At 40.6% G+C, this 24608-nt stretch overlaps 2 protein-coding genes across 3 annotated transcripts in view; both read left to right on the top strand.

The window, feature by feature from the left end:
* pwwp2b (PWWP domain containing 2B) overlaps positions 1 to 1664 on the top strand; it is a 41649-nt gene extending 39985 nt beyond the window's left edge. Inside the window, exon 3 of the mRNA XM_076891917.1 lies at positions 849 to 1664. The gene's annotated coding sequence lies outside the window, so the exon portion shown is untranslated. The remainder of the gene's footprint in view (positions 1 to 848) is intronic.
* A 15204-nt stretch (positions 1665 to 16868) lies between these two features.
* The window catches only part of inpp5a (inositol polyphosphate-5-phosphatase A), a 161504-nt gene continuing 153764 nt past the window's right edge, over positions 16869 to 24608 (top strand). The window contains exon 1 of one of the 2 annotated variants that reach the window (XM_023155623.3): positions 16869 to 17422. In XM_023155623.3, coding sequence (XP_023011391.1) covers positions 17345 to 17422 — 78 coding nt within the window. In that variant the 5' untranslated portion in view covers positions 16869 to 17344. The remainder of the gene's footprint in view (positions 17423 to 24608) is intronic. The other variant, XM_004554565.3, reaches the window with a different exon arrangement.

Genomic DNA, 24608 nt, shown 5'->3' with positions numbered 1-24608 from the left:
GGTAAATAGAAGGAGCTGTGTACACTGACTCTGACTCAAGTCAAATATGTGAATAAGAGCTTTCACAGGGCACTCTGCAGTCATCTAAAATAATAAGTACACCAAATGATTCAGCAGCTTGTGGAACAACATTAGCACCAATAACATGAAGCATTAGTTTTCTGAATGACTTTATTAATATTTTACATCATTGTAGAGGAGTCTCGGCGCACTCTTCTTTACAGTTTTGCTTCTGTTCAGTGATGTTGGTGGAAATTCGTTTATGCACAGCTCTCTACAGGTGCAGCCACTGCAACACTTTCACTCCTTTGAGCTATTCTGCTCTAGATTTGCTGCTGTGCCTGGGATCAGTGTTGTGCTATGTGACCAGTTACTAAAAGATGCTGTTTTTTTTTCTCTCCTTTTAATTCAGTGCTCATTTTAAAGTTGAGTCCTTCAACGTGTGGAGGGGTAACAAAATAGGAGAAAAAGTAAACACTTGGTGAAACATCACTTTAGTATCATAACACTAAAAAGCCAAATTTTACTTTCACTAAAGGCCTTCAGCATGATATATATATATATATAAAAAAGCCTTTCACAGCGTCCACTCACAAGTAGCAGCAGACATAAATATGTGTTGAAATCTGCACTGCTCAAGAAATTGAAGGAACATTATTTAATCAGAATTTAGCATTAGGTCGGTTAAACTTCTGGGATATTGATCTGGAGCTGCTTTGGTGTTAGTGAAATTATTAACAGGTGCAGAAGAGGGACCACAGTGAGACAACCTCAAAACAGAAATGGTTTCACAGGTGGAGTTTACTGACATTTATTTCTCTCTTCATCTTTTCTGTTTGTTTCTCCAGTTTTGCTTTTGGATAGATTCCTGGACCCTGCAGAGGTTGCACAGCTGGTCCAGCTCCTCCAGGATAGCAAATCAATACGTGCCACTGCCAGAAGGTTTGCTGTGTTTCCAAGCACAGTCTGAAGAACATGGAGGAGATTCCAGGAGACAGTTACTCTAGGAGAGCTGGACAGGGCCATGGAAGGTCTTTAACCCATCAGCAGGACTCGTATCTGCTCCTTTGTGCAAGGACGAACAGGATGAGCCCTGCCAGAGCTACAAAATGACCTCCAGCAGGTCACTGGTGTGAATGTTTCTGACCAAACAATCAAAAAGAGACTTCACGAGGATGGCCTGAGGGCTATCCTCACTGCCCAGCACCGTAGAGCCCAGCTGGCATTTGCAATAGAATACCAGCATCAGCAGGTCCATCACCGCTGTGCTGTGCTTTTCACAGATGAGATCAGGTTCACCCTGAGCACGTGCGACAGACGTGAAGGGGTCTGGAGAAGCCGAAGATAATGTTAGAACATCACGGTTCATTGTTGGTTCAGAGAGACACACAGACCTCTGAAGGTTACGATGAACTAGTCCGCTGGATCATTTTTTCACTTTAAATTCAGCCCTCTCTCAGTTGATCACTTCCATTCCCATCAAATGATGTGGCATCTTTTGTTCCTAGCACAATATCCATATCAGAATAGTTGTCCAGCGTGATTCCCCCCCCAAAAGAGATCTGATGTGTTTACAAAGTGTTCCTTTAATAATTTTGAGCAAACAACATTTTAAAGAAAGCTGATATACTGTGTAATGTTTAAATAAAACAATAGTGAGGTTATTCACAACTCTTTCACACAATATATAACTGGAAAAAAGTGAAAAAACTGGGACATTATATTCGACAAGGGCTCAATGATGCTCTTGTTTTTAAAGTAGGTTTATCAGTTGTTCCCTGATTTCAGCTGCTCTTGAAGTCCTCCGTTTTTGATATTGTTCACATCATAATGTGACAAATATATATGAATAATGACAGGTTTGCACTGCAATCCAGATTAGCACCTGAGGTCGTGCTGTTCAGAATGCCCGAGGGCCTGAAGATCACAGCTGTTAGTTAAATGTTCAGCCTCGTCTCTTGCATACAGTTTAAAGGTTGGATTACAAATATCATCAGTGTAGGAAGATAATCAGACCTCATGTGGATTCGTGCTCTTTTCCCCTATATAGCCTGCTTAACAGTGAACGACAGAATCATTTGGAATCGGGGGGAATTCTCCCACACCTTGTAGAGAGCCTTGATCTCTACCGCCATCTGCTGGGAGTAGACAAGAATGCAAGCATCAGCTTTGTTTTAAGCCTGTGTACCTCTTGCCTTACCTTTCCCGATTCTGTGGTAATATAATGGACAGTTTCAGCTCCTCCTCTCAATGCCCAGTTGTGCAACGAGGGGCAGCCCAAAGTACATTTGCAATTTCCATTTCTGCTGAATAGTTTACATTAGCAACCTTTTCACACAAGCAACTCCCAAAATGTCCTTGGAAAGCAAACACCTGTTGGTCACAGCGTGGAAGTGTGATCTTTTCCAGTTGGGCCGAGGCCACCGGTTGATGTCAATTAAGTCCCGCTCTGCCGGGACATTTACATAAGGCTCTGGAGAGCAGCACAGAGCATGGTTTGTTTCCCGTTTTGGCAGCAGCCGTTTCCTAGGAACACACAGGCCTGTTTTCAGCACCTTCAGGAGCTTTGTGTTTGACAAGCAGCATAAAAAAAGGGCCTAATCCCAGCGGTTTATATTTAGTACAGTTGTCTCATTGCAAGTCTGAATCACGGGGTTGTTTGCTTGACATATTGCCAATTTTAGTTTGAATTAATGCTGGAATGAGTAAGAAAGGTGAACTTGGCCCTGAGAGCAACCCCCTCGGTGTTTTGGATGGGCTGCTGTTGCTAAACGGCAGTTGTTTTAGTGAGGTGAATGGCCCCGAGCCTGTGACGCAGAAGTACTTATGAGTAGACACTATTTAGGGAGGGGAGAAAAGCATGCCTCTAACACGGCGGTTTTGTGACATAAGCCATCATCACAATTATGATGTTACGAGTAAAAGCGAGGCGTGAGATGACACCGTGAAACTTACTACGTGACATATTTCGCCCTGTTGAGGAATATCAAAGATCTGGTTTGGCAAGTGCTTCCACCTTGGCCAGGAGAAGAGAAGAGATTCAGTTTCATGTTTGATCTTTCATCAAGGGTAAAAAGATCACTCGAAAATATTTATTGGTTTCTTCAATAACAAATGGTTCCCGAAGGCCCGTGCAGAGAGATCGCCTGGAAAATGATCATTTAAAGCCCCATTATGTCCATTTGGGCCAAACATACAAAGACAATGCTGTGATATCATCCTGTGGTGAACATGTTGGTAAACCTTTTATTGCCTCATAACTTCAGCTCGTTATGCACTCTCCTTTGAGCTCTGTTTTGGTCTCCTCCAGTTCCTAAAGAGCATGTCTGGTTGCTGCTAGCAGTTTTGGGAACTACTGCGAGGTCACTTGGAACTATTTACTTCAAAGACATTTTGTTTTGTTTTTTCCAGTTTCCAGCTAATAGATGATGAAATAACTGGTAAGTGGTTGATAATGCAATTCCACTTCTTGTTTTTGTCTCACTTTCTTGTAATCACTTTTCACAGCCTTGATGTATCTTAGCACGTGGCGGCACGGCGGTGCTGTGGTTAGCACTGTTACCTCACAGTTTGAATCCACCATCAGGACGGCAGCCTTTCTGTCTGGAGACTGCCTTGGCTCTCCCTGGGTACTCCAGCTTCTCACTACAGTCCAGAGACATGCAGTTAGTGGGGTTAGATTAACTGGCGTTTCTAATTTGGCTGTAGGGGTAAAATGTTGTTTTTGTGTGTTAGCCCAGCGACACCCTGCCTCTTTATGATGCTGAACTGGATAAACAGAATGAAATGGGTGGACTGACATTTCTCTGCTGTATGGAGGACCCCTATATTTCCATAGTTTTGACCACTTAACCTATACTTGGGTCTAGACCAATCACAGTAAGGCTACATCACCTTGAGTTCCTTTGGCTCTAAGTGTGGAGTCCTTGTTCTAACTCTCTGCAGTTAGTGTACACTTTGATAATCAAAACTTTGCCACTGCTGCAGATGAAATGCAGATGTCATGAGTACAAAGAGAGAAATAAAACAGGAAGCAAAACCAAAACAACAGGATGAAGGACACAAAAACGTCCTGCAGAGTGGAGACTACACTATGTTCACTGATTGCTACAAGCAGCACCTTTCAAATAGCACAAATAGTTTGAACCTCTGCTAATATGAAATATTATGTTTCGATTTTAAAGCTCTAAAAAGTTTATATCTCAGGACTCTTTTTTATCTGCTTTTCTGCCCTGAAGTAGCTACAAACCTTCTAATACAGCTGCATCTTTTCAGAATATATCTATCTAGTTTGAAGCTACATATTTAGAATCCAGAGCAATGTGCCAGAGCAGGGAGACGTATATCAATCAGTCCCGCTTTAAACTAAAAATGATTTAGGCCATCTTTCAGGCCTCTTTCAGAAAATAACTGACCTTTGTCCCAGCAGAATAACATGCTCCAAATTAATTGCTTAGGGAAGATAAATTGGTATGGGGCGATATTATAATGCACCCACTGGGAGCTCCAAAATAGGCTTCCTCGCAGTGGGATCCACTCTGGCCAAGAGGAGGTGGAGAAATATGCCAGGGCACAGTCCAGGCAGGATATAAAAAAACCAGAAGAAAAATAAATTGAAAAAGCTAATTTTATGTACTGACCCAACTGAAATAATGTGAGAGGGTTACTTGAAGCCACCCCCAGCTAGCTTTTCTGCCCTGTATGTTCTTATGTTCAGAACGTGGCCGTGTTTTCCCCACATTTCAGTCTATTCACTTACTCACACTTGGCTTTACAAGTGAGGATGTACAGGATGAAATGAGGGGACACAAATAAAACAAATGATATAAGCTTTCAGATGCTCCCTTATTCACAGGGGGTCACCACAGCGGGTAGCTCCGCATGTTTGATTTGGCAGATTCTCACGCCAGATGACCTTTCTGACACAACTGGGAGGAAGATCCAAGAATCTGCTTAATATCATGTTTTCTATTTTAATTATATGTACTTTCCCCAGTAAACATTCACTGGCCATTTCATTAGGTATACCTATTCAACTTCTTGTTATTGCAAATCTCCAATCAGCCCATTACAAAGCAAATCAAGTCATGTAGAGATGGTCAAGAGAAGCTGCTGAAGTTCAAACGAGTATCAGAATGCTGATTTAAGTGACTTTGAGCGTGCCATGTTTGTTGGTAACAGATGGGCTGGTGTGAGTATTTCAGGAACTGCTGATCTGGTGGGATTTTCCCACACAAACATCTCTAGAGTTTGCAGAGAATAATCAAAAAATATCCCATGAGCAGCAGTTTTCTGGGTGAAAATAATAACAATAACTCAAATAAGCAGCCAAACCACGCAGAAGAGCATCTCATAATGCACAACATGTCCAGCCTTTAAGCACATGGCCTACAGCAGCAGAAGACCACATACTGCTCCTGTCAGCTAAGAACAGGAAACTCGGGCTACAACTCGCGCAGACACATCAAAATTGGACATGAAAAGATTGAAACGTGGTTGCCTGGTTTGATGAGTCTTGATGATGTCAGGGATATTTTCTTCGACCACTTTGGGCCCCTTTCTAGGGCTAGGCATCACTTAAACACCACAGCCTACCTGTGTATTACTGTTGACCATGTCTATCTCTATATGACCACGCTGTACTCATCTTTTTATACCTGCTTCCAGCAAGTTAATGCACCATATCTCAAAACTTAGGTTATCCCAAACTGGTCTCTTGAACCTGACAATGAGTTCACAGCTCCACAGTCACCAGATTTCTGCTAAAGCAATCAAATAAAGCTCCTGTGGGAGATGGACATCATGGATGTGTGCTGTCACATTATGCTATCACATCAATATGGAGCAAAATCTTAAGGAATGTTTCCAACACATTATTGAATCTACATCACAAAGATTTAAGGCAGTTGTAAAGTCAAAAGGAGGTCCAATCCAGTACTAGCAACCTAATACTTACACACCTAATGAATTAGTACATATTGGGATAGGGTGCAAAGCTGTATGGAACAAAAACATGATGACACAATACAATTAAATGCTAAACTTTCTTTTCTACATAATAACTGTCAAAGAGTTAAATGATAGAATCCATCAGTAGGGTCTTTTGTCCCCTTGGGTAACTTTTTTCATTATGCATGTAACTGAATCCATTGTGCATTTTAGAAATATCAATTATTGCAATTTTAAAGCTGCTTTGATCAGTGTTTTTACATTGTTGCTGTATTTTTTCCCTCTCTCTGTGCCCTTAATACTTATTTTCAGCAGCACGCAGCTATTTACACTGAAACGTCTGACAAACTCACTCTACTTTACCTACCCAGCACCACACAGCAGCCTGACAAAGTTAGGTAGTGAATGCAATCCATTAAAACATCATTTATTTATTTTGCTCCAGTCACAGACTACACCAAAGAGGAGTCAGTGTAGTCTTGTTGCTCTCTGATTTAAACTCTTATTGATCTGGATACAAGAGGCAAAGCAAAAAAAGATCCTATATATCCTGTCTGTGGTTAAATTATTTGTTATTTAAGTACAGCTTACACACTGTTTACTATCCTAGAATAACAGATAATCAGTTGCCGTTTGACCCTGATGTTAAACTGGAACTCTTTTGGCTTGTCAAGTGGCCAAACCAGGTGAGATGAACTGGAAAGGTTGGAATTCATAGTTTGTTTTGTCTATGATGACACACAATAAAAAATACACAGAACATATACTTACGTCTGCCCATTAAAGCAGAGAATTTCCAGATGAGGAAGGAACGTGGATTCTAGGGATTTCACAACCATGTTTTGTTTAGTACATCAAAAAGGTAGTATGCACAGTATGAAGTATATTTTTATGATGAGTTTCAGTGTGTTTTCAATAGAAGAGGTTCAGGTAATAGAGTTACATTTTTAGTTTTGATTTTTTTTTTTTTCAGTTCCTTGTTGAAGAGCTGAGCGTAAAAGTGAAGTTCTTGATTTCCCGGTAGTGTTCAAAAGTCTCAGGCAACCACTAATTCTTGGTTTTACTTGGAAAATGGAAAAACATGTGCAAAAACATTAATTAGACATAAATGTGCAGACCTACATATAATTAGAGTAAATAGGGCAAAAAACAATCTTTCAGCTTCAGCCAGCATCTGCTATATGGTCACTAATATTCTTCAACATAACCTGAACTCTCTTAGATACACTTTCTTGTTCATATTTTTAATCTTTAGGACTAGTTCTACAGGCTTCTTGAAGAACTTTTAAAGTTTTTCTTTGGATTTTGGCTTCCTTTTTTTCTATTCTCTGTCAAGATGATCCCACACTGCTTCAGTAATGTTGGGGTCTGGGCTCTGGGGAGGCCAGTCCATGACTGATAGTATTCTATTGTGTGTGTTTTTTTTATCCATTTCTGATGAGGCTTCAATAAACTGATCAATTGCATTAAAATAAATAAAGTGGGTGGTTATTACATTTACAAGAGTCTAACTTAATTAAATTAATTAAGTCACCTACGATCTGCATGAAATTCAACAACTCAATTTATTGTTATTGAGATGACGTGATAAAATGCCATAAGAGTGGTTAGTTGCCTGGACACGTGAAATTCACAAGATCACACGAGATTTCAAACCACAGGAAAATCAGCTCGTGGTGCGGTGGTTATCTCTGTTACCTGACAGCAAGAAGGGCCTGAGCATCAGGTAGTATGAATAGTATGCATAGTAGGCCCCAACCTGATGCACCATCAGCCTTTCTGTGTGGAGTTTGCATGTTCTCCCTGTGTTTGAGTGGGTTCTCTCCTTGTACTCCAGCTTTCTTCTGTTTCTTCAGTTTGGATTCGGGAGACAGACACTATCTCTACTTTTAAGATTCGGCTTAAAACTTTCCTTTTTGCTAAAGCACATAGTTAGTTCTGGACCAGGTGACCCTGAATCCTCCCTTAGTTATGCTGCAATAGACGTAGGCTGCTGAGTTTTTCCTTTCCAGTCACCTTTCTCACTCACTATGTATTAACAGACCTCTCTGCATTGAATCATATCTGTTATTAACCTCTGTCTCTCTTCCACAGCATGTCTTTATCCTGTCTTCCTTCTCTCACCCCAACCGGTCGCAGCAGATGGCCCCGCCCCTCCCTGAGCCTGGTTCTGCTGGAGGTTTCTTCCTGTTAAAAGGGAGTTTTTCCTTCCCACTGTCGCCAAAGTGCTTGCTCATAGGGGGTCATATGATTGTTGGGTTTTTCTCTGTATCTATTATTGTACGATCTACTGTACAATATAAAGCGACTTTTGTTGTGACTTGGCGCTATATAAATAAAATTGAATTGAATTCTGCAGTCCAAAGGCAGATAGTGGGGTTAGGTCAGACTTTAGAGGTGTAGGTGTACCCTGCCTCTCAGCCCATGACATCCCCCCATAACCCTGATAAAGATAGGAGATGGAGTGACAACTATGTGAAAGTTGTTATAAATTAAACATTTATGTTAGACTTAACTCTTTAAATCAACTCTTTATATGAACTTCAAATAATCATGGAAAAGATTAATAAATGGTTTTCTATCAGCATTTTTGTTGGACTAATGTAATTTGCATGGGTTGAATCACCTCAGTTAAATTAACTAGTAAATAAGTTGAATCATCATTAATTCATTAATTAAGTTGGTCCAACTCCAAGTACATTAAGTATCAGGTGCATGCCGTGGGTCCTATGTGGTTGCTGGATTTCTTCCTATTAGTTAAGGATTTCTTAAGGCATACGGATTCTGCACAGTACTTCACGTTCATATGCTCATCTATGGCCACAAGTTCTGGACAGGGACCAAAAGAATGTAAGCAGCAGAAATGAGCTTCCTCTGGGCTCTTCTGTAGAAACGGGGTGAAGAGTTTGGTCCTTCTGAAGGCAATCAGAGTAGAACGACTACTTCTCCGCATCAGAAAGAGCCAGCTGAGGTGGTTCAAGCATCTGGACACCTTAGAGGCCAAGGACAGAGTCAAAAAAATATGTGAGAAGTTGATGAGAAAACAAACTTCCTTGTAAAGCAGATGAAGGGATATTAATTTTTGCAAACTCTCCCCAATAAATGTCATTACTCCCAATAAATGTACTTACAATTATTGAGTACAATCAAACATTTGGTGACAGATATTCTTAAAAGTTGGCAGCAGTGTGTTCAGTGTTTTGTTTTTTAATTTTTCACTCATTTGAGTTTTTCAAATACTTTTGCATAAAGCTTACAGGCTTAGTTATAACATGTAAATGAACTTTATCCCCAGTCAATACAAATTATGGTTCGGTAAATGAAACATATAACAGGCTTGCTCAAACAACCTGAGAGCCCTGTAGTCAGATGTTTTATGCAAATCATATGGAAATATATCAGAGAGACATAAACTGTCCCAGGAATGAGTCAGAGATAACGCCGCATACACACTCAATCTCTGCGTCCCTCTCTGTCTCTGGCACAAAACACCACACAGACACCCCCCCACCCCCCCACCCCCACCCACCCACCCACCAAATGAAACAGCTTTCTCATGCTAAATTCCCATAGTCACAAAGCAGACTCTCTTGGGATACATACATACAGTGTGCATGACTGCTTTCAAAGTCCACTGGAGACAAAACGTCATGTTGATTGAGTGTTAATCCATTATTACAAGGCCAAATCCCTACTCCTTTAGAGACATGTAAAAAAACACTGATTATTTCCAGGTTTGCCTATTTTTAGATAAGTGAATTGAAGCCGCAGAGAGCTCAGGGTCAAAGTGCGCATACTTGCTTGCAGTCTGGAATTCCAACATAATTTTTTCCATTACCCAGAGCGCAGAAGGAGGGGCTTTTGGCCGGCGCGTAGAACTTCTTTATCAGCAACGGGCAAAACACACGCACACAAATTTTTATTAACCCCTCCTTACATTCTCCCCTTGGGGTAAACCTGCCTGGAGCTAACGTGGTGTAGTATTTACTGACCCTCATGGAACACATTACCTGTGCTGTTATCTTTGTGCACACAGATCTCCACACATATTTGTTCTGTTATTTTTATGCCCATTTCTACTCGTTGACTAGCTGTGAGAAAACTGCTGCAAACTTTAGCAGAAATAGTCCGATAGAGCATGATGACAACTGGCTCTTTCATGTATTAGCAGAAATACTTTTGAAGGGACGGTCTTCTGAAAGATGCTCCATGGCTTACTGGTTAACATATTCCCCTTACATGTGAAAGATCCCTGATTAAATACAGGGAGGAGATGTAAACCCAGACTTAAGGAGTCACAAGCTAGCGTAACCAAGCGCCAGTCCCAGGCCCACACAAATGGGAGGGTTGCAGTGGGAAGGCCATCTGGTGTAAAATGTAATGATCCCTTGGGAAATAAGAGAGCAGCTGAAAGTACCGTCACTTTTTTCACAACATAATTTAGTCCCTTACAACCCACTAAAGAAAGAAATTTAAGTGTTGTGGCTACAGTGAGTCTACTATAAAAACATTTATTGGTAGAAATGGAGCCTCTGGTGCTACAAGTCTGACTCTGCAAATGTATGAGATTTCCCTCAGCCTTTACATCTCTCCGGCTCCTGGGAACAAAATGAGCCTGCTCTTTGCATGTGCAGTGTGTTAGCAACAGCAGATGCTGGTTTGTGACCTGAGTACAGTTTGTATTTTGTTTACTCTTGTCCTTTCATGCATTTAAAATGAAAGTGACGTTCATATTTCCACACTTTGGAAGTTAGAATGAGGAAGGTAGCAACACTTACCAGCTTTTGAGGGTTTTGGGTTTTTTTTTTTTTTGCTACTCTTGAATTTAATAATAAAACTGAATCCTTAGTGTAATGGAATTATGGGGGGGGAGCCTTTCAACTATAAACAGTATAAAGCATGGACGTACTTACTGTTATGTCATCCACTTGTCACCATCTTGGTTTTAAAAAGCTGGATGTGCCAAAAAGGGCTAGGTCTGACTGTGAAACCCGCTCACTCACTGGCTAACAATCACAAATTGTTACCGATGATCATACCGTGGATAATTCTCGTTTAACAAGGAGGATTATACGTGGCTGATACCATAAACTGAGCAGGAAAGTGTTCATCGAGGTCAAGTTAGGAAGCCATTTTCCCATATATCTCTGTGGAGGTTCCTCAAATGATGCCACATGCACACTCCTCGACTCACTAGGGAAAAATATGTAAGTCCCAAAGGGTTGGCGAATGGTTGCTGGAGATTTTGGTGTTGCTGGGTGAAATCAGTCGCAAAGATGGTGCATCAAAAACCTTCACGTGTTTGTGTTGTTCCTTAGCAGACTGCTGTGGTTGCTGCAACTACTTGTTAACCATTATACCAAAACATGAAAAAGTGCAAGTCAACATCTTTGATGCTACTATGGGCAACTTTGGCAATCTGTTAGCAATCAAAGCAATCATAAGGAGGTTTCTGCCAACCTGTTGGGAAATACACATTTTTTTTCCTCACATTTTCCTTTCTTTCCTCAGTGGTTTCCAGATGGTTGTGGACCAATCTCCAGCCCTTTAACGTGTCAAAAATGGCAGACAAGTTAACATTATGTGATTAACAGTTATGTGATTGCAAAACCTCAATAGGATTGGTCGTTTTTTTTGGAACTACTGCTATCGCCAACCAGAGAAGTGGCCACTTCTGCATTGGAATTTATTTTTCCAGCCTGAAAGCTATGTCCATCTGTCTATAATTGTGATGCATCAATGCTAGCATGTTCTGGCTGGCTAGTATGTCAGTGGTGACCTCACAGGCTAATGTAATTTGCTAGTTCCACAAAAATCAAAAAGCTTCTTATAGCATTGGCCTAATTTGTCATATCATAATAAACCTGCTTAGCTCTGCTTGTAGGAAGATTTTCACTTAATTTTCTTGTTCTACAGCTTTCTACCTTGGTTTGTCTCCTTTTTTCTTTTTTTTCTACCTATTAAGGGAGCCACTAACTTTTTTTAAAAAAAAGCTTCGTGTTCTTTAAGGCTTCCCCTGATAAAAAAACTATTAACTTTCAGTCAACCAAGCCCAGCATTACGTCTTCTAAACACATACTGGAGAAAAAATGTGAACTTTATGATAAACATTAGCCAGTCAGACTGTGAATGTTCCAGCAGTCGACATAGTTTAAATGCCCAAAATGCTACTTAGCTGTCTGCAGTAGTGTGGTTATATTTTTGTGCAAAAGTTCGGATTGTTTTCAAGGGTGCTCTGAGCCATTATTTTTAATTAAAGCCGCGTGAACACACACACACACACACACACACACACACACACACACACACACACACACACACACACACACACACACACACACACACACACACACACTTCAGAATACGCACACACACAATAATACTGGTACTAATTTCTTCCTTTTGAATGTTATCATTATCCTTCTGTGTGTCTGAATGACTGATTATGGTTATTTTGTGGCATATCATGTTCACGAATACAGAACATGGCGAGACTCCATAAAAATAAACATACAATCATGCAAGTAAATGACAACAGGGGAATCGCAAAAGCACACACACGACAGAGACACACACACATACACACACACCCACGCACTCTCCCATGCCAAACACAGCTGTGAGCTCTCTCGTTTTGGCAATAACCTCTCTCCTCTCTTTTAAAGACCATTAGTGATCCGTGACCACGGTCCCCCTTCCCAAACACACAGCCACACTAGCTTGATGCTGTTAACATAATAACTTATGAGCCATCCTTTCATCATTTGAGGATTTCCCCAGTTCCCTTGTGTTATCTCTGCACAGCTAGATGCTCAGTAATTGCAATCAGATGCAACATAGCATTGTATGTGATTTTTTAGCTTACTCAGTGAGGTTAGATCTTACTCTACTTCTTCTTAGAGAACAGGAGCTCATTGAGCTGTTATCCAGCATGTCATGTGCCTGCTCTAAGCTGTTGACCTCAAACTACCTTTGAGTAGGGTGGGCTATTTATGGTCCTGGGCTCCCTCAAACCCATCAGGGGAGATCACATCATGCTGCGTGAAAAGAAAGCGTGTAATTAATACATGATGATCTGTGAGTGATGCAAAGGAGTCTGCTTTCTGTGTTTCTGCCAGATGTTTCAGAAGCTAAAAGGTGACAGAAAGAATTTCTCTGTCTCCAATTTTGGATGATGAATTGAGCTGCCAGCCTGGTGCATGCAAACACGCGTGCACGACCCTGTCATCTACACTAATTTTGTTTGACTTTTGCTGACTTGAATTGGGGGGTGCTTTTCAACCCAAAGTAGCAGTCATAAGTGACTTTTCAGGAGAGCTAATGCTGTATGAATCCCAATATGTGGTCAACAAACATTTTTTTTGTGATTCCAGGGAGGAAAAAAGCAAACTAATATAAACTGTTCTCATTCGCAAAAATCTGTTATATGTGGGTTTGGCTGTGTGTCTAGGACCCCTTGGCAAAAGGGTGATACACACTGATCTGGTCTGCAGTCTGTTAATGTGAAATTTTCCAAACTCTTTCTGCCAAAACCCAAATACGAAATCTTTAGATCAAAGAGTGAGTATCCGCATTTGGCAAGGGTTGTCTCTGTTTGTGGAAAGATCACACACACAATGGAAAGAGTAATTATAGTTTCAATTGTGTAGCACAACATGTTAGAACATGACAGGTTAGAAAAAAATTTGGTGCCTGACTGTGGCTGCTAGCAGAGCAGAGTACACTTAATGTTGGATGTTTAATTACAGTCAAGCAAACTACAAATAACAGTTATTTAGATTGTTTACTAAAATCATTCATTTTAATGGTCTTGATTTCAGCTTCGAGACCAGCTTTCAGTCATTTACTATACAAGAAACCATGCTCCATATGCTCAGCTTAGAGACCTATGATCAAAGATAATCATCATCATCATTGTCATCTCCTTCTTCTTTTAGCTGCTCTCTTTAGGTACAGGTATAAACATACCTGTACAGATATAGGTATTTAAACTCATCCGCTTGCACTACTTCTACTCCTTCCAACTTCACCTTTCCACCTGTCCTCTTCTCATTCATATACATGTGTTGCTGCTTCTAATGATTTTCATTAGTCTTCTCTCCACTGTATACCTCCACCTGCTCCATGCTCTCACTACAGATCACTATGTCATCTGCAAACATCATAGCTGAGAGACTCCTGCCAGACCTCATCTCTCAACCAGCACATCGCCACTGCTAAGGTTGAAGACAACCACAAATGTTGATATTAGCAATGAATAACTATAGCATTATTTTAGCATAATTTTTAGAGTGACTATATTTAAATGAGACGGTGGAGTGATTAGTTATCAAATTAGCATAGATAATCTGATTAAAAATGCTCCAAAGGACATCACGGCACAAACATGGTCAAGAGTTCAGTAACTTGGTTTAATTTGCGTTTTTGCCCTCTAGTGGCCAAAAATCTCTCAAAGTTACTTTAAACTTATTTATAGCTATGAGTATATTATTGCCACCCAACAGTTAAAATTTTAATTCTGTTAGATTGCCAGGTTGTGTGTTCTTGTTGTCCAACTCTTAGTTTATTAGGCATCGCAAACTCTTTTTAGAGAGTAAACTGCCAGCAGCTGTTTCAAACAGGCTTGACTGGCCTCATGAACCAGTGCAACTCTAGCCTGTGAAACTGTGATGAACTAAGTAGGCTATATGTTTGCAAATGTGCCAATAAAGTTTTTTTTAAATTATATTATGATACAGCAACTAAAAAAATAACTCTGCAGATTAGAAGTAGCAATGAAAATTCCAACAATATACTGCATGTTAATGGATCTGTTAGTTACATGTTAGTTACACCTGGTTTGTGGTTTGAGAGTAGCCTGACATGCCTGAACCTTCCTCATCCTCTCTGCCAAAAAGGAAATGCATGCCTAGTTCAGAATGATTGGAGTCAAATGTTACATCACCAGTCAGGGAGCTGTATGGTAAGATCATTGAAAAAGCAGTTTCTCAACAGCTCAGTTACTTCTTAAAACAGAATAACTGCTGCCTTCCAGTCAGGTTTTAGACAGAACCACAGCACTGAAACCGCTCTGACCAAAGTGTTTAATGACATATGTCTGAATACAGACAGTGGAAAAATGTCAGTCTTAGTTTTGCTGGATCTCAGTGCAGCATTTGATACAGTTGACCACAACATATTACTCAAACGACTGGAGAACTGGGAAGGTCTTTCAGGAACTGTACTAAACTGGTTCAAAACATACTTAGAAAACAGGAAATACTTTGTATCAATAGGTAACTTCACATCTGAGCAGACAAGTATCACATGTGGAGTTCCCCAAGGTTCCATCTTGGGACCCCTTCTGTTTAACATTTACATGCTCCCACTGGCACAGATTATAAAGAACAACAAAATAAACTATCATAGCTATGCAGATGACACACAAATATATATCACAATGTCACCAGGAGACCGAGGCCCTGTACAGGCTCTTGGTAAATGCATTGAGGAAATTAATGACTGGTTGTGCCACAATTTTCTCCAGCTAAACAAAAACAAAACTGAAGTAATAGTCTTTGGTCCCAAAGAAAAACGATTACAGGTCACCAGAGAACTTCAATCTATACACCTAAAAACCACAAACCAGGTGAGAAATTTGGGTGTAGTGATGGATGCAGACCTAAACTTAGAAAAACACATTAAGACAATAACAAAGTCAGCTTACTATCACCTCAAGAATATATCAAGGATAAAAGATCTGATGTATCAACAGGACCTGGAAAAACTAGTCCATGCATTCATCTTTAGTAGGCTTGATTACTGTAACAGCATCTTTACAGGTCTACCTAAAAAATCAGTCAGACAGCTACAGCTCATTCAGAACTCTGCTGCTCGAGTCCTCACTAAGACCAAAAAAGTGGACCACATCAGTCCAGCTCTGAGGTCTTTACACTGGCTGCCTGTCCGTCAGAGGATAGACTTTAAAGTTCTGATGCTGGTCTATAAAGCTCTGAATGGTTTAGGACCAAAATACATTAGTGACCTCCTGACCCAGTATGAACCATCCAGATCCCTCAGGTCATCTGGATCCGGTTTTTTATCAGTTCCCAGAGTCAGAACCAGACACGGAGAAGCTGCATTCAGCTTTTATGCTCCATATATCTGGAACAAACTCCCAGAAAGCCTCAGATCAGCTGAAACACTCAGTTTATTTAAATCCAGGTTGAAGACTCCCCTATTCTCAGCTGCATTTGAATAAAGCACCAAATCCACACTTTTAAGCTTAAATTTCAAAACTTATATTTTAACTACTGATTTTATCTAGCGTTCTGATTTTATCTAGTTTTTTTTTTTAATCAATTTTAAATCATGCTTTTTATTGTTTTTGTTTTTTAATGTCTCTGTAAAGCACTTTGAATCACCTTGTTGTTGAACTGTGCTATATAAATAAACTTGCCTTGCCTTGCCTTGCCTATGGTTGGGCATGTCTCTGCAACATGCTGCACTTCATGGGAAACCAATTTTCTTTTTTTAAATTAACAGAATATGGCTATTTCCATTGTAAATATTTCCATTGTAATATATTTTGTTAATTTTGTTTCCAATGAACTGCAACAAGTTGCAGAGAAAGAGTGATGTAACATCTGACTGCAATCATCCTGAACTACGCATAAATTTCCTTTTGACAGAGATGTAAGGAACAACAATGGTTAAAAAAAGAAACAAAACAAAAAGGGAGTTTTTCTAAATTGCAGTAAATTATACAAAAAGCATATCAGGACAGTCAGAAAGACAAACAGTCGCTCAGAGATAGACCAGTTTAGTCCGATAATGGGTGCAGTGACGTTAGAAGGCAGAGCGGTAGTGTTTTCTGTGCGCTGGCCCTTTAAAACGCGCCGTGTTTTCATTGGTAAGGTGACGTCAGAGCACTGAAGGACTCCAGCCTATCCTCTCTAAACAGTGAAGGCAATGGTCCTGGCAAAGCGTCCTGCCTTAGGAGGGAGACTTTTACACTGCACAAAAGCCAGGGAAACACTCGTCGCTGGAATGAACCAGAGCCCTCCTGCACTCGCCGTGGATTAAAACCGAAACTTTTACGATGGCTCTGAACGTGAAAAAGTAGCGCGAGAAACAGCACGCTAAACCGCCACCGCCGCCACCACCACCAACGGACCTTCTACTGCAAAGCAACTCCTAGTAGATGTACGGCCACTGCTGAAAAATATGCTCCAGCCAAGCAACCTCAACCCGGGCTCCAGTCGCAAATTCGCAGTGTTTTAACCAGTTTCGTGAGACATTCACGGGCCTCTTCTTCACGTTGTTGTTGTTTTTTAAAGGTTCTTACCTTTAAAGTCCGCTATACAAGTCCACAACCCACCTGAGAGAGAGAGAGAGAAATAAGAGAGAGAGAATTATGGCAGGGAAGCTGACAGCAGCGCAAGGCACAGGAATACTGCTGGTGACAGCCAACGTTGGATCCCTGTTCGAGGATGTGAGTTTCCCCATTGATAAACACAGTCTGTCAATGCTGTCTCTTCACGCCAATGCTTAGTTCTAGCTTCGTTATTTCTCCCGCCACACGGTCAACTCCGTGTCTTTTATCATGCTAAATAATATCAAAGCTGGTCACGACTCGTGTATGTGTCAAGTCGCGTGCGGTAGCTTAAACAGCTACTGTACCGTTATACCGGGGGCCCTCTGACAACCTTAAAAACACACCGTACACCCGTCTGTCTTTACGGGTTACGTGTTCAACATATGCAGTGACCCACTTTTTCTCTCATGTTTCTTGGGTTGGTTTCTTGCCTGCTGTGTATGCACGGCGGCGGGAAGATAACCCGTAGCTTGTTATTACTGTAGTATTGCCACTGACTGTAACTTGAGCTAATCAGGGATGCAGTAGCTGTTTACTATTTGAAGACTCACCCTCTAGGCTGATGTGAAGCAGTCTGTGTGCATCACAGTCAGTAAAAACCAAACATGCATCCTGTCTGTATCAGAACTGTATTTTTTATTATTATTTTTTAGTTGATGTGATACAGAGTGTATAAAATAGTCGTTATTCAGCTTTTAAAAAAACAAGTGCAGCAGCAACTGATGTTTTGCTCCTTTTCTCCATTCATGTCAAATGTGTCCTGCAGCCAGTGTTATGAATAACAGAGATGTTAGGAGAGCAGGCAGCATTCAGATATCCACTCTTGACAGTGCCACATGCACATGTCAAGACAGCAGAGACGTCTTATGTCTAAAATAGGTGTGTCAGGCCTTATTAGGCGTGCCAGTTGAAGTTGTTGAATGACATCTGTTTTGTCATTATTATGTAATTATCTTTCACTTGGTCTACGAAAGTAGTCTGGTACCTGCTGGCACCAAGTTGAGGGGCAAACACTTTTCTGTCACTTTCAGTGTTGTGTCAGCACTGAGTACCCCCTCTTCTTCTTCTCTCACTCTTGTGAAGTGCCGATCCACAACATAAGGAAAGAGTTATCTCTCTGACTGGAGTAAGCCTATAAATAGCCTGCCACCACTCACAAGCACCAAGCTTTGGGTGTCCTGTGCTATTTTTCTGGCTTTTTTTCCTTACTAAACTCTGAATTGAAATGTAATATCCATGTTTCCTGCTTTGAGTGGGTGTGCAGGTCATGCATAAGGCAATCTAGTCTCTGATGTGTTTGCATCCTTATGATGAATATGTGGGCTGAATGAAGTCTTTGTTAACTGCTTTTAATACCGTTTCCACTTTTAGTCTGTTTTAAATTGCGCGCTAGGAAATGCAGCCTGACACTAATTCGCCAAGATGCAATATAAACTGTGTCAGGCCTTCAGAATATGCATGTATAGTACGATATCATCTAACTGAGTCTTGTCTTGAAATGGCAGATATTCTTTTTCGACCTTGCACTGCTACTGTAATGTTGCAAACATTACAAATATAAACCCATCACTAACAGATGTAACATGCAGTTGTGGTGTGATTTTAGCACGTAGAGCTAATCTGCAAGTATTGGTTGATACGCTGATTGTTTTTCTTTTCTTTTGGTAGACTAAAATTATAGGTGAAAGGCTTAAAAATAAGAACTAGATGACCGTGGATAGTTGACAAGATTTGCTCAGTAAGGTGAGCTGATGGCAGCTGTTAGATCACGTCCTATTACGCCTGTGGGGAACCATATGGAAGGAAGCCTATGTCGCATTATTTTATTAGTCTTTCTGTCTAGTGCACAGTGGAGATGATCAAGGCAAAAACCCATATATGTGTAGTTACTATTATCATCATTATCGTTATTATTACTGTTATATTGTTATTATTGCCGTTAAGACAAATGTGCACCCTAGAAACCTCAATGTTTTATGTTCTTGTACATAAAGACAAACACACCTAAAAATTTATATTCTGTCATCGATTCAGATCAGTTTGTTCCTATGGCCCAATCACATGTGATGGTTCAAAAGGGCTTGACGGGCACATATATATAGACATACACATATTTTTAAAAAAAGGAGGGAAATCATGTCCTGAACTAGAAAAATGGTTTCTGACACTTACAGGCAGTTCGCGCGAGAAAAAAGTGGGGCTAAATAATAGAAACACAAAAAACAGTATAAAGCAGTACCTGCTATAAGCCTAATTTTTATTGTAAACAAACCGGTGTTGCTGTAATGCTGCTAACATTATGTTATATGGTCATCAGTCATTTTCAGACATCAACTTTTGGCCAGTGCAGTCTTTCTCACATGCATCACAGAAGGAAACGGTCCACTTCAGCCATGCTCGCAGTACTGGAAATGCTCTGTGCGGTTTAGGCGAGGAAGTTGCCCGAGTAGGGGTGCAGGATGCAGTGCTATAGCCCGCTCGCTAGCGGTGAATGCTGTACTATTTGCTGTACCTGTATTATTCGCATATTGGTACAATGTGACTTCACATTTTTTACTTGGGGAGCCGGCAGGCTGAATATCTACTATGATCCACTCCGACTGCAGGTAATATTTCAGTCCTTGTGTGCACCTCTGTGCTGTCTGCAGTGCATGTGTGAAAACAGCTCGAAACACCTGCCTACAGCCGCAGTCCCATTGCCAAGACTTCAAATGAATTTGAATCATTTTGATCTTGACATTTTACATCGAACAGGAACTTAAAAGTGTTTGGCTTTTTTTCAAAGCATCTAACAGTATTCATTTGGGTCTCGCAGTTTAAACCCATTCTCGTGGTCCATGCGATTAAAACCAGTGCTTTCTTGGTCAGCCTCGGTGTGTAATTAAGCTGATGCGATAACTGTAGTTATCAGTTATTGTTTGATAAGCATTACAGAATCGTCCTCGAGCTCAAGCCATTCGCTGTCGGCCTTGTGAACCATGCTCAGTGAATCCAATTATGGGAGCAAACACTGGTTTGTCCTGTGTTTAAAACGACCATCAAGGTTTACCCTTCATCTGTCTTTTGTTTTCTCACACGCTCGCTTTTGTGGCTCTAAGGAAGCATCCCTCCCCCCGTGGTCTGTTTGCCCTTTGACTTTTGTTGTGAATTGACCCCAGCACCACATACAACAGGACTCTGAAGTCTTTCTTCTTATTATTTATGTCCATTCAGTCCCGTGCTGATCCCTGTCCCGTGTCTGTTTCAGTCAGGTATTTTTTTCATTAGCATCGTAAAGCAGTAAAGTAAAGAGCCGTATTGAGGTTTCTGCCACTGCAGCTCAAATGCTGGCTTCCTGTGTAACAAATTTTCTTAATTTATCTCAACCATATATTGATACATGTTGAACTTGAGCATATTAAACTACTACCAGAAAAGGAAGCTATCATTACCGTATACGGGACCTGTTCTCTCCGGGCTAGGTTTTTATAAACTCTTCCCTTCCTGAAGCCACAGTGTGAAAACACAGTAGGTGTCCCATGGGTCCTGCTGGATTCCTGAGCCACCCTGTTTTGCATAATTAAGCACAGATGGAGATTAATGATCCCACTGAAGTGTAAGCTTGGTGAAGACAGGATAAAGGGGGAAAATAAATGAACTAATTGGTAATTGGTTTTCTAATTCAGGTGGAACAAGTCAAACTGTAGAAGATGCTGTAGCTGCACTAGTTTGGACCAATTCACACTTTATGCTTTTCTCTTTGCACCTTAGAAATAGGTGCCATTGTGTCTGAAAGGGTTGATGATTGGTTAGAATTAGTTAAGTGCCGGAGCTGAGCTCAATTATCATTGGGTAATCATGTTCAGAAAACCCTGGAGTGTTTAGTCTCTGTCTGTTAAAGGGGGACACTGTGCTGGCCAGACTTTGTTGCCATCAAATTATCCCGCTGTGACCTAGAGCTGGGCGATAGAACGATAACGATATGTATCGCGATATAACTTTTACTCGATAGAGAAATTAAGCTATCGCGATAGACCTCGCCGCTCTTGTCCTCTTAAAATAAAAAATAAAAAAAATTAAAAAAGGTCAGCCAATCCAAACTAAGTAGCGCAGAGCCGAACCAATCACAGCCGCAGCGTCACGTCGCGTGACTTGTTACGTACAGCACAAGTGCCAAGCCGCACGTGTGTTTGTTTGGGAAGCAGCCAGCCACCGTACCGCCCGGGTAATGGAGGAAATGAGTGTGCCGACTAGAAAAATCAACCGAGCGTGACCGAAGAGAAAACAGATGATGGTTCCAATGCCGGAGAGATTGTTGAACGGAAGAGCCATAGAAGTTCCGTAGTGTGAAGGTATTTCGGCTATTTCAAGTCTGACAAAAACAGAGTAGCGTGCACTGTAAATGTGCCGAAAGCAAGTCTGGAAATACAATAAACTGGAGCATGCGTCACACTGTGCGCCACGTTATTGTTTCGGTGAAATGAATTTCTACAATACTGTTAATTCTACTCTCTGCAGTGTTTAAATGCTTACATATACACAGTTACTGTCCCTCCACACACACGACTCTGTTCTGCTTCTATGCCCCAGCTTTGTTTACTTTTTCCCACCGAGGCTTCTAGACTTCTGATTGGCCAACATTTCTGCACGGTTAGGAATCTAGCGCCACCTGCTGCTTTGGCATGTTCATAGCAGCGTTTTTCTTCATTTCTGCCTTTATGTGTGGACGGATTATTTTTTAAAACGAAAACGGAAAATCTCCGTTTTCAAAAATACCCGTGTACGTGTGGACGTAGCCTCAGTCTCTGACTGGAAGCGCTAATTCGTCATTCGGCTTTTGTCAGACTAAAGTAACTGTTAAAACTGTTTGAAAAGCTAAGCTATACAACAAGGAGAGATTGAGAATTTCCTTTTAGTTCTCAGTTTATTTGATATTGACAAAAGTTAGTCAGTTTTCTCTGTTATTCTGTAAAACAAACTAAGATTTATTTTTAGAATTAATATTTTGTTTCTAAGTGGAATTGACAATTTAGTCTGTTTCGTTTGTTCTATTTTGAAACTTAAACGCTTTAGTGGCTGCCTTTTGTGTAGTTTGCAATATTTGCCTTTATTTATCTGAAAAAGTCTCATGTTCCTTAAGTACATCTACCCTGTTGAACTTATTATGGGAAATAAATATTTAAATAAAAACAAGCTGCTGATTATTTCACATTTTACTTGTGAGCAACGGCACATTTAAATCTTACAAATATAGTTATTTGGCTTATATCGTGATAGATATCGTTATCGCCTGAAACGAAAAAAACATATCGTGATATGAAAAAATCTCATATCGCCCAGCTCTACTGTGACCTCTCACAGCCCTGGTTTTTAATTTTTTCAGAGGGCAGACTTTTACTCCCTGTTGGGTAAAAGAAAAAATAACAGCAGCAAACTATTTCCAGAACATAACTCAGGGTTTTTTTTCTGGCTCAGAATATACTTTTGGAGGATAACTGCACGTGTAGACATGATCGATCCCAATTGTTGCCATTTTAACCCCTTATGACATTAAAACAAATTATGTGTAGGGGAAGTCTAAGGAATAAAATACATGCACTTATTTTGCAGGGAAAAATTTGGGATTAAATGGGTTAAGCACTGAATTTTTTTCCCTTTATTTTTGGCCATTTGATAAACCAAAATAAATGCTACGCTTGGGTAAGTAAGCCAGTATAAAACATGGTTTGAGCTTCTATTTCAGTAGTTCTGCCCAAATATGCATTAGACATGAAGAGTGCTACATAATATCACAAAAATGCAGTTGTTGAGCAATTTTCACAACCACAATATAGGCACAAACAGCTTTAACTTTGAAGACAATCTATATGAATTTACAGTTTGCGTCACACTTTTAAAAATTTAATCTACTTCTGGGCTAACATTATAAATTACAGGCAGCTGTGGAGGTCTTTAGGAGGCTATTGGAGCAGCAACGTCTTTGCACCCAACAGCCAGAAACCTCCAGGAACCACTGGCAACCATTTGGGGAGGTCGGGGTGGTCGTATCATTTCCCATTTGGTGGACAACTCAACGTGTTTCAAGATGGAGGATTGTCTGCAGTACAAAACTGCACACTCAATGGCATCACTAGTCGTTAGCCAATGAGCATGCAGTTTCAGGGTCAAGCCTCTCAATAAAGAATAGTTAAGTTTGTCTTTCCTAAAAAGAAATAACAGCAGCAGTCCACTTTTATCAGTGTTTTAGTGAAAAAATCCAATATTATGTCCTAATATAATATTTGGACATTAGCTGAACAGGGCTGTCTTTCTGTAATCTTTGTTGCTTTGGATGTTTCAATTTGACCTACAGCTCAACAGGAGCCCGATCGCCTCCTGTGTAGACACTGACTGGGGCTCCGAGGCTGCTGCTCAGCTAACGCGCTCCTCCTGCCACGCCTTCTGTGTTGACATGGTGTGTAATCGTGCTGCTTAAAAAAGTGAGAGAATGAAAAGGTTTCCGTTACGGTTCGGAGGAAACAATGTAGGTGTGACTTGAGTGTCCTTATCCAGTATTTAATCTCTGGTTTAAACTGAAAGTAATAGTAACTGAGAGATCATATCATGACTTCTGAAGATTTGTCCTTGGAGAGCTCCCTGTGATTACGCTAAATGATTAAAATCTGACAAACAGATGCCCATTTTTCAGCTACCTTACATGTAGGGCAGAGTTGTTACTGTACTTTACTACTACTACTATTGGCTCATCTTACTGTAGTTTTCATTCAGTTGAAATCCGCTCTGTTTTTGATGACATATACATCTTTTGTTTACTCAGCCAATATAACCATATGGTGAAGCAATAAATTACTATGAATGTCCCCTTTTGTGGGTTCTGTCTTCCAACTTCTTTTCCATCTCGTCTCTTGTTTCTCTCTGTATCTGTCCTGTCCACTGACAGACAGCTCATTAGCTCAGGCTTTCACAGCTTGGATCCCACTGAGCTGGCATATTTACACCACTAAAAATGGAACAGAGCAGGAAAAAAAAAAAGCACCTGCCTCAAACCAAGAGGCTAGCTGCCAGTATTTTCAGTAACTATTACATCAAATGTCTGGTGTGGTGAGGAAGTATTTTTTGTTGTTACCCCATGCAACCTCTGCGTCTCATTAGAGGTGAGAAGCAAAGTGGTTAAAAATGCATTTTTCCTTCTGAACAAGCGATGATTTTGCTGCAGCCCACATAGACCCTGGAAGCTAAATATAGCTGCCAGTCACATGGCAGATGCTAGTGAATTCCCAAACTGAATAATGTAGTTGTGTGTTCATGGTGTGTATTTATAGTG

This window comes from Maylandia zebra, linkage group LG13, assembly GCF_041146795.1.
Source record: "Maylandia zebra isolate NMK-2024a linkage group LG13, Mzebra_GT3a, whole genome shotgun sequence".
Taxonomy (NCBI): Eukaryota; Metazoa; Chordata; class Actinopteri; order Cichliformes; family Cichlidae; genus Maylandia; species Maylandia zebra.
The sequence above is the reverse complement of the archived record's forward strand: the minus strand, read 5'-3'. Positions and strand labels throughout refer to the sequence as shown.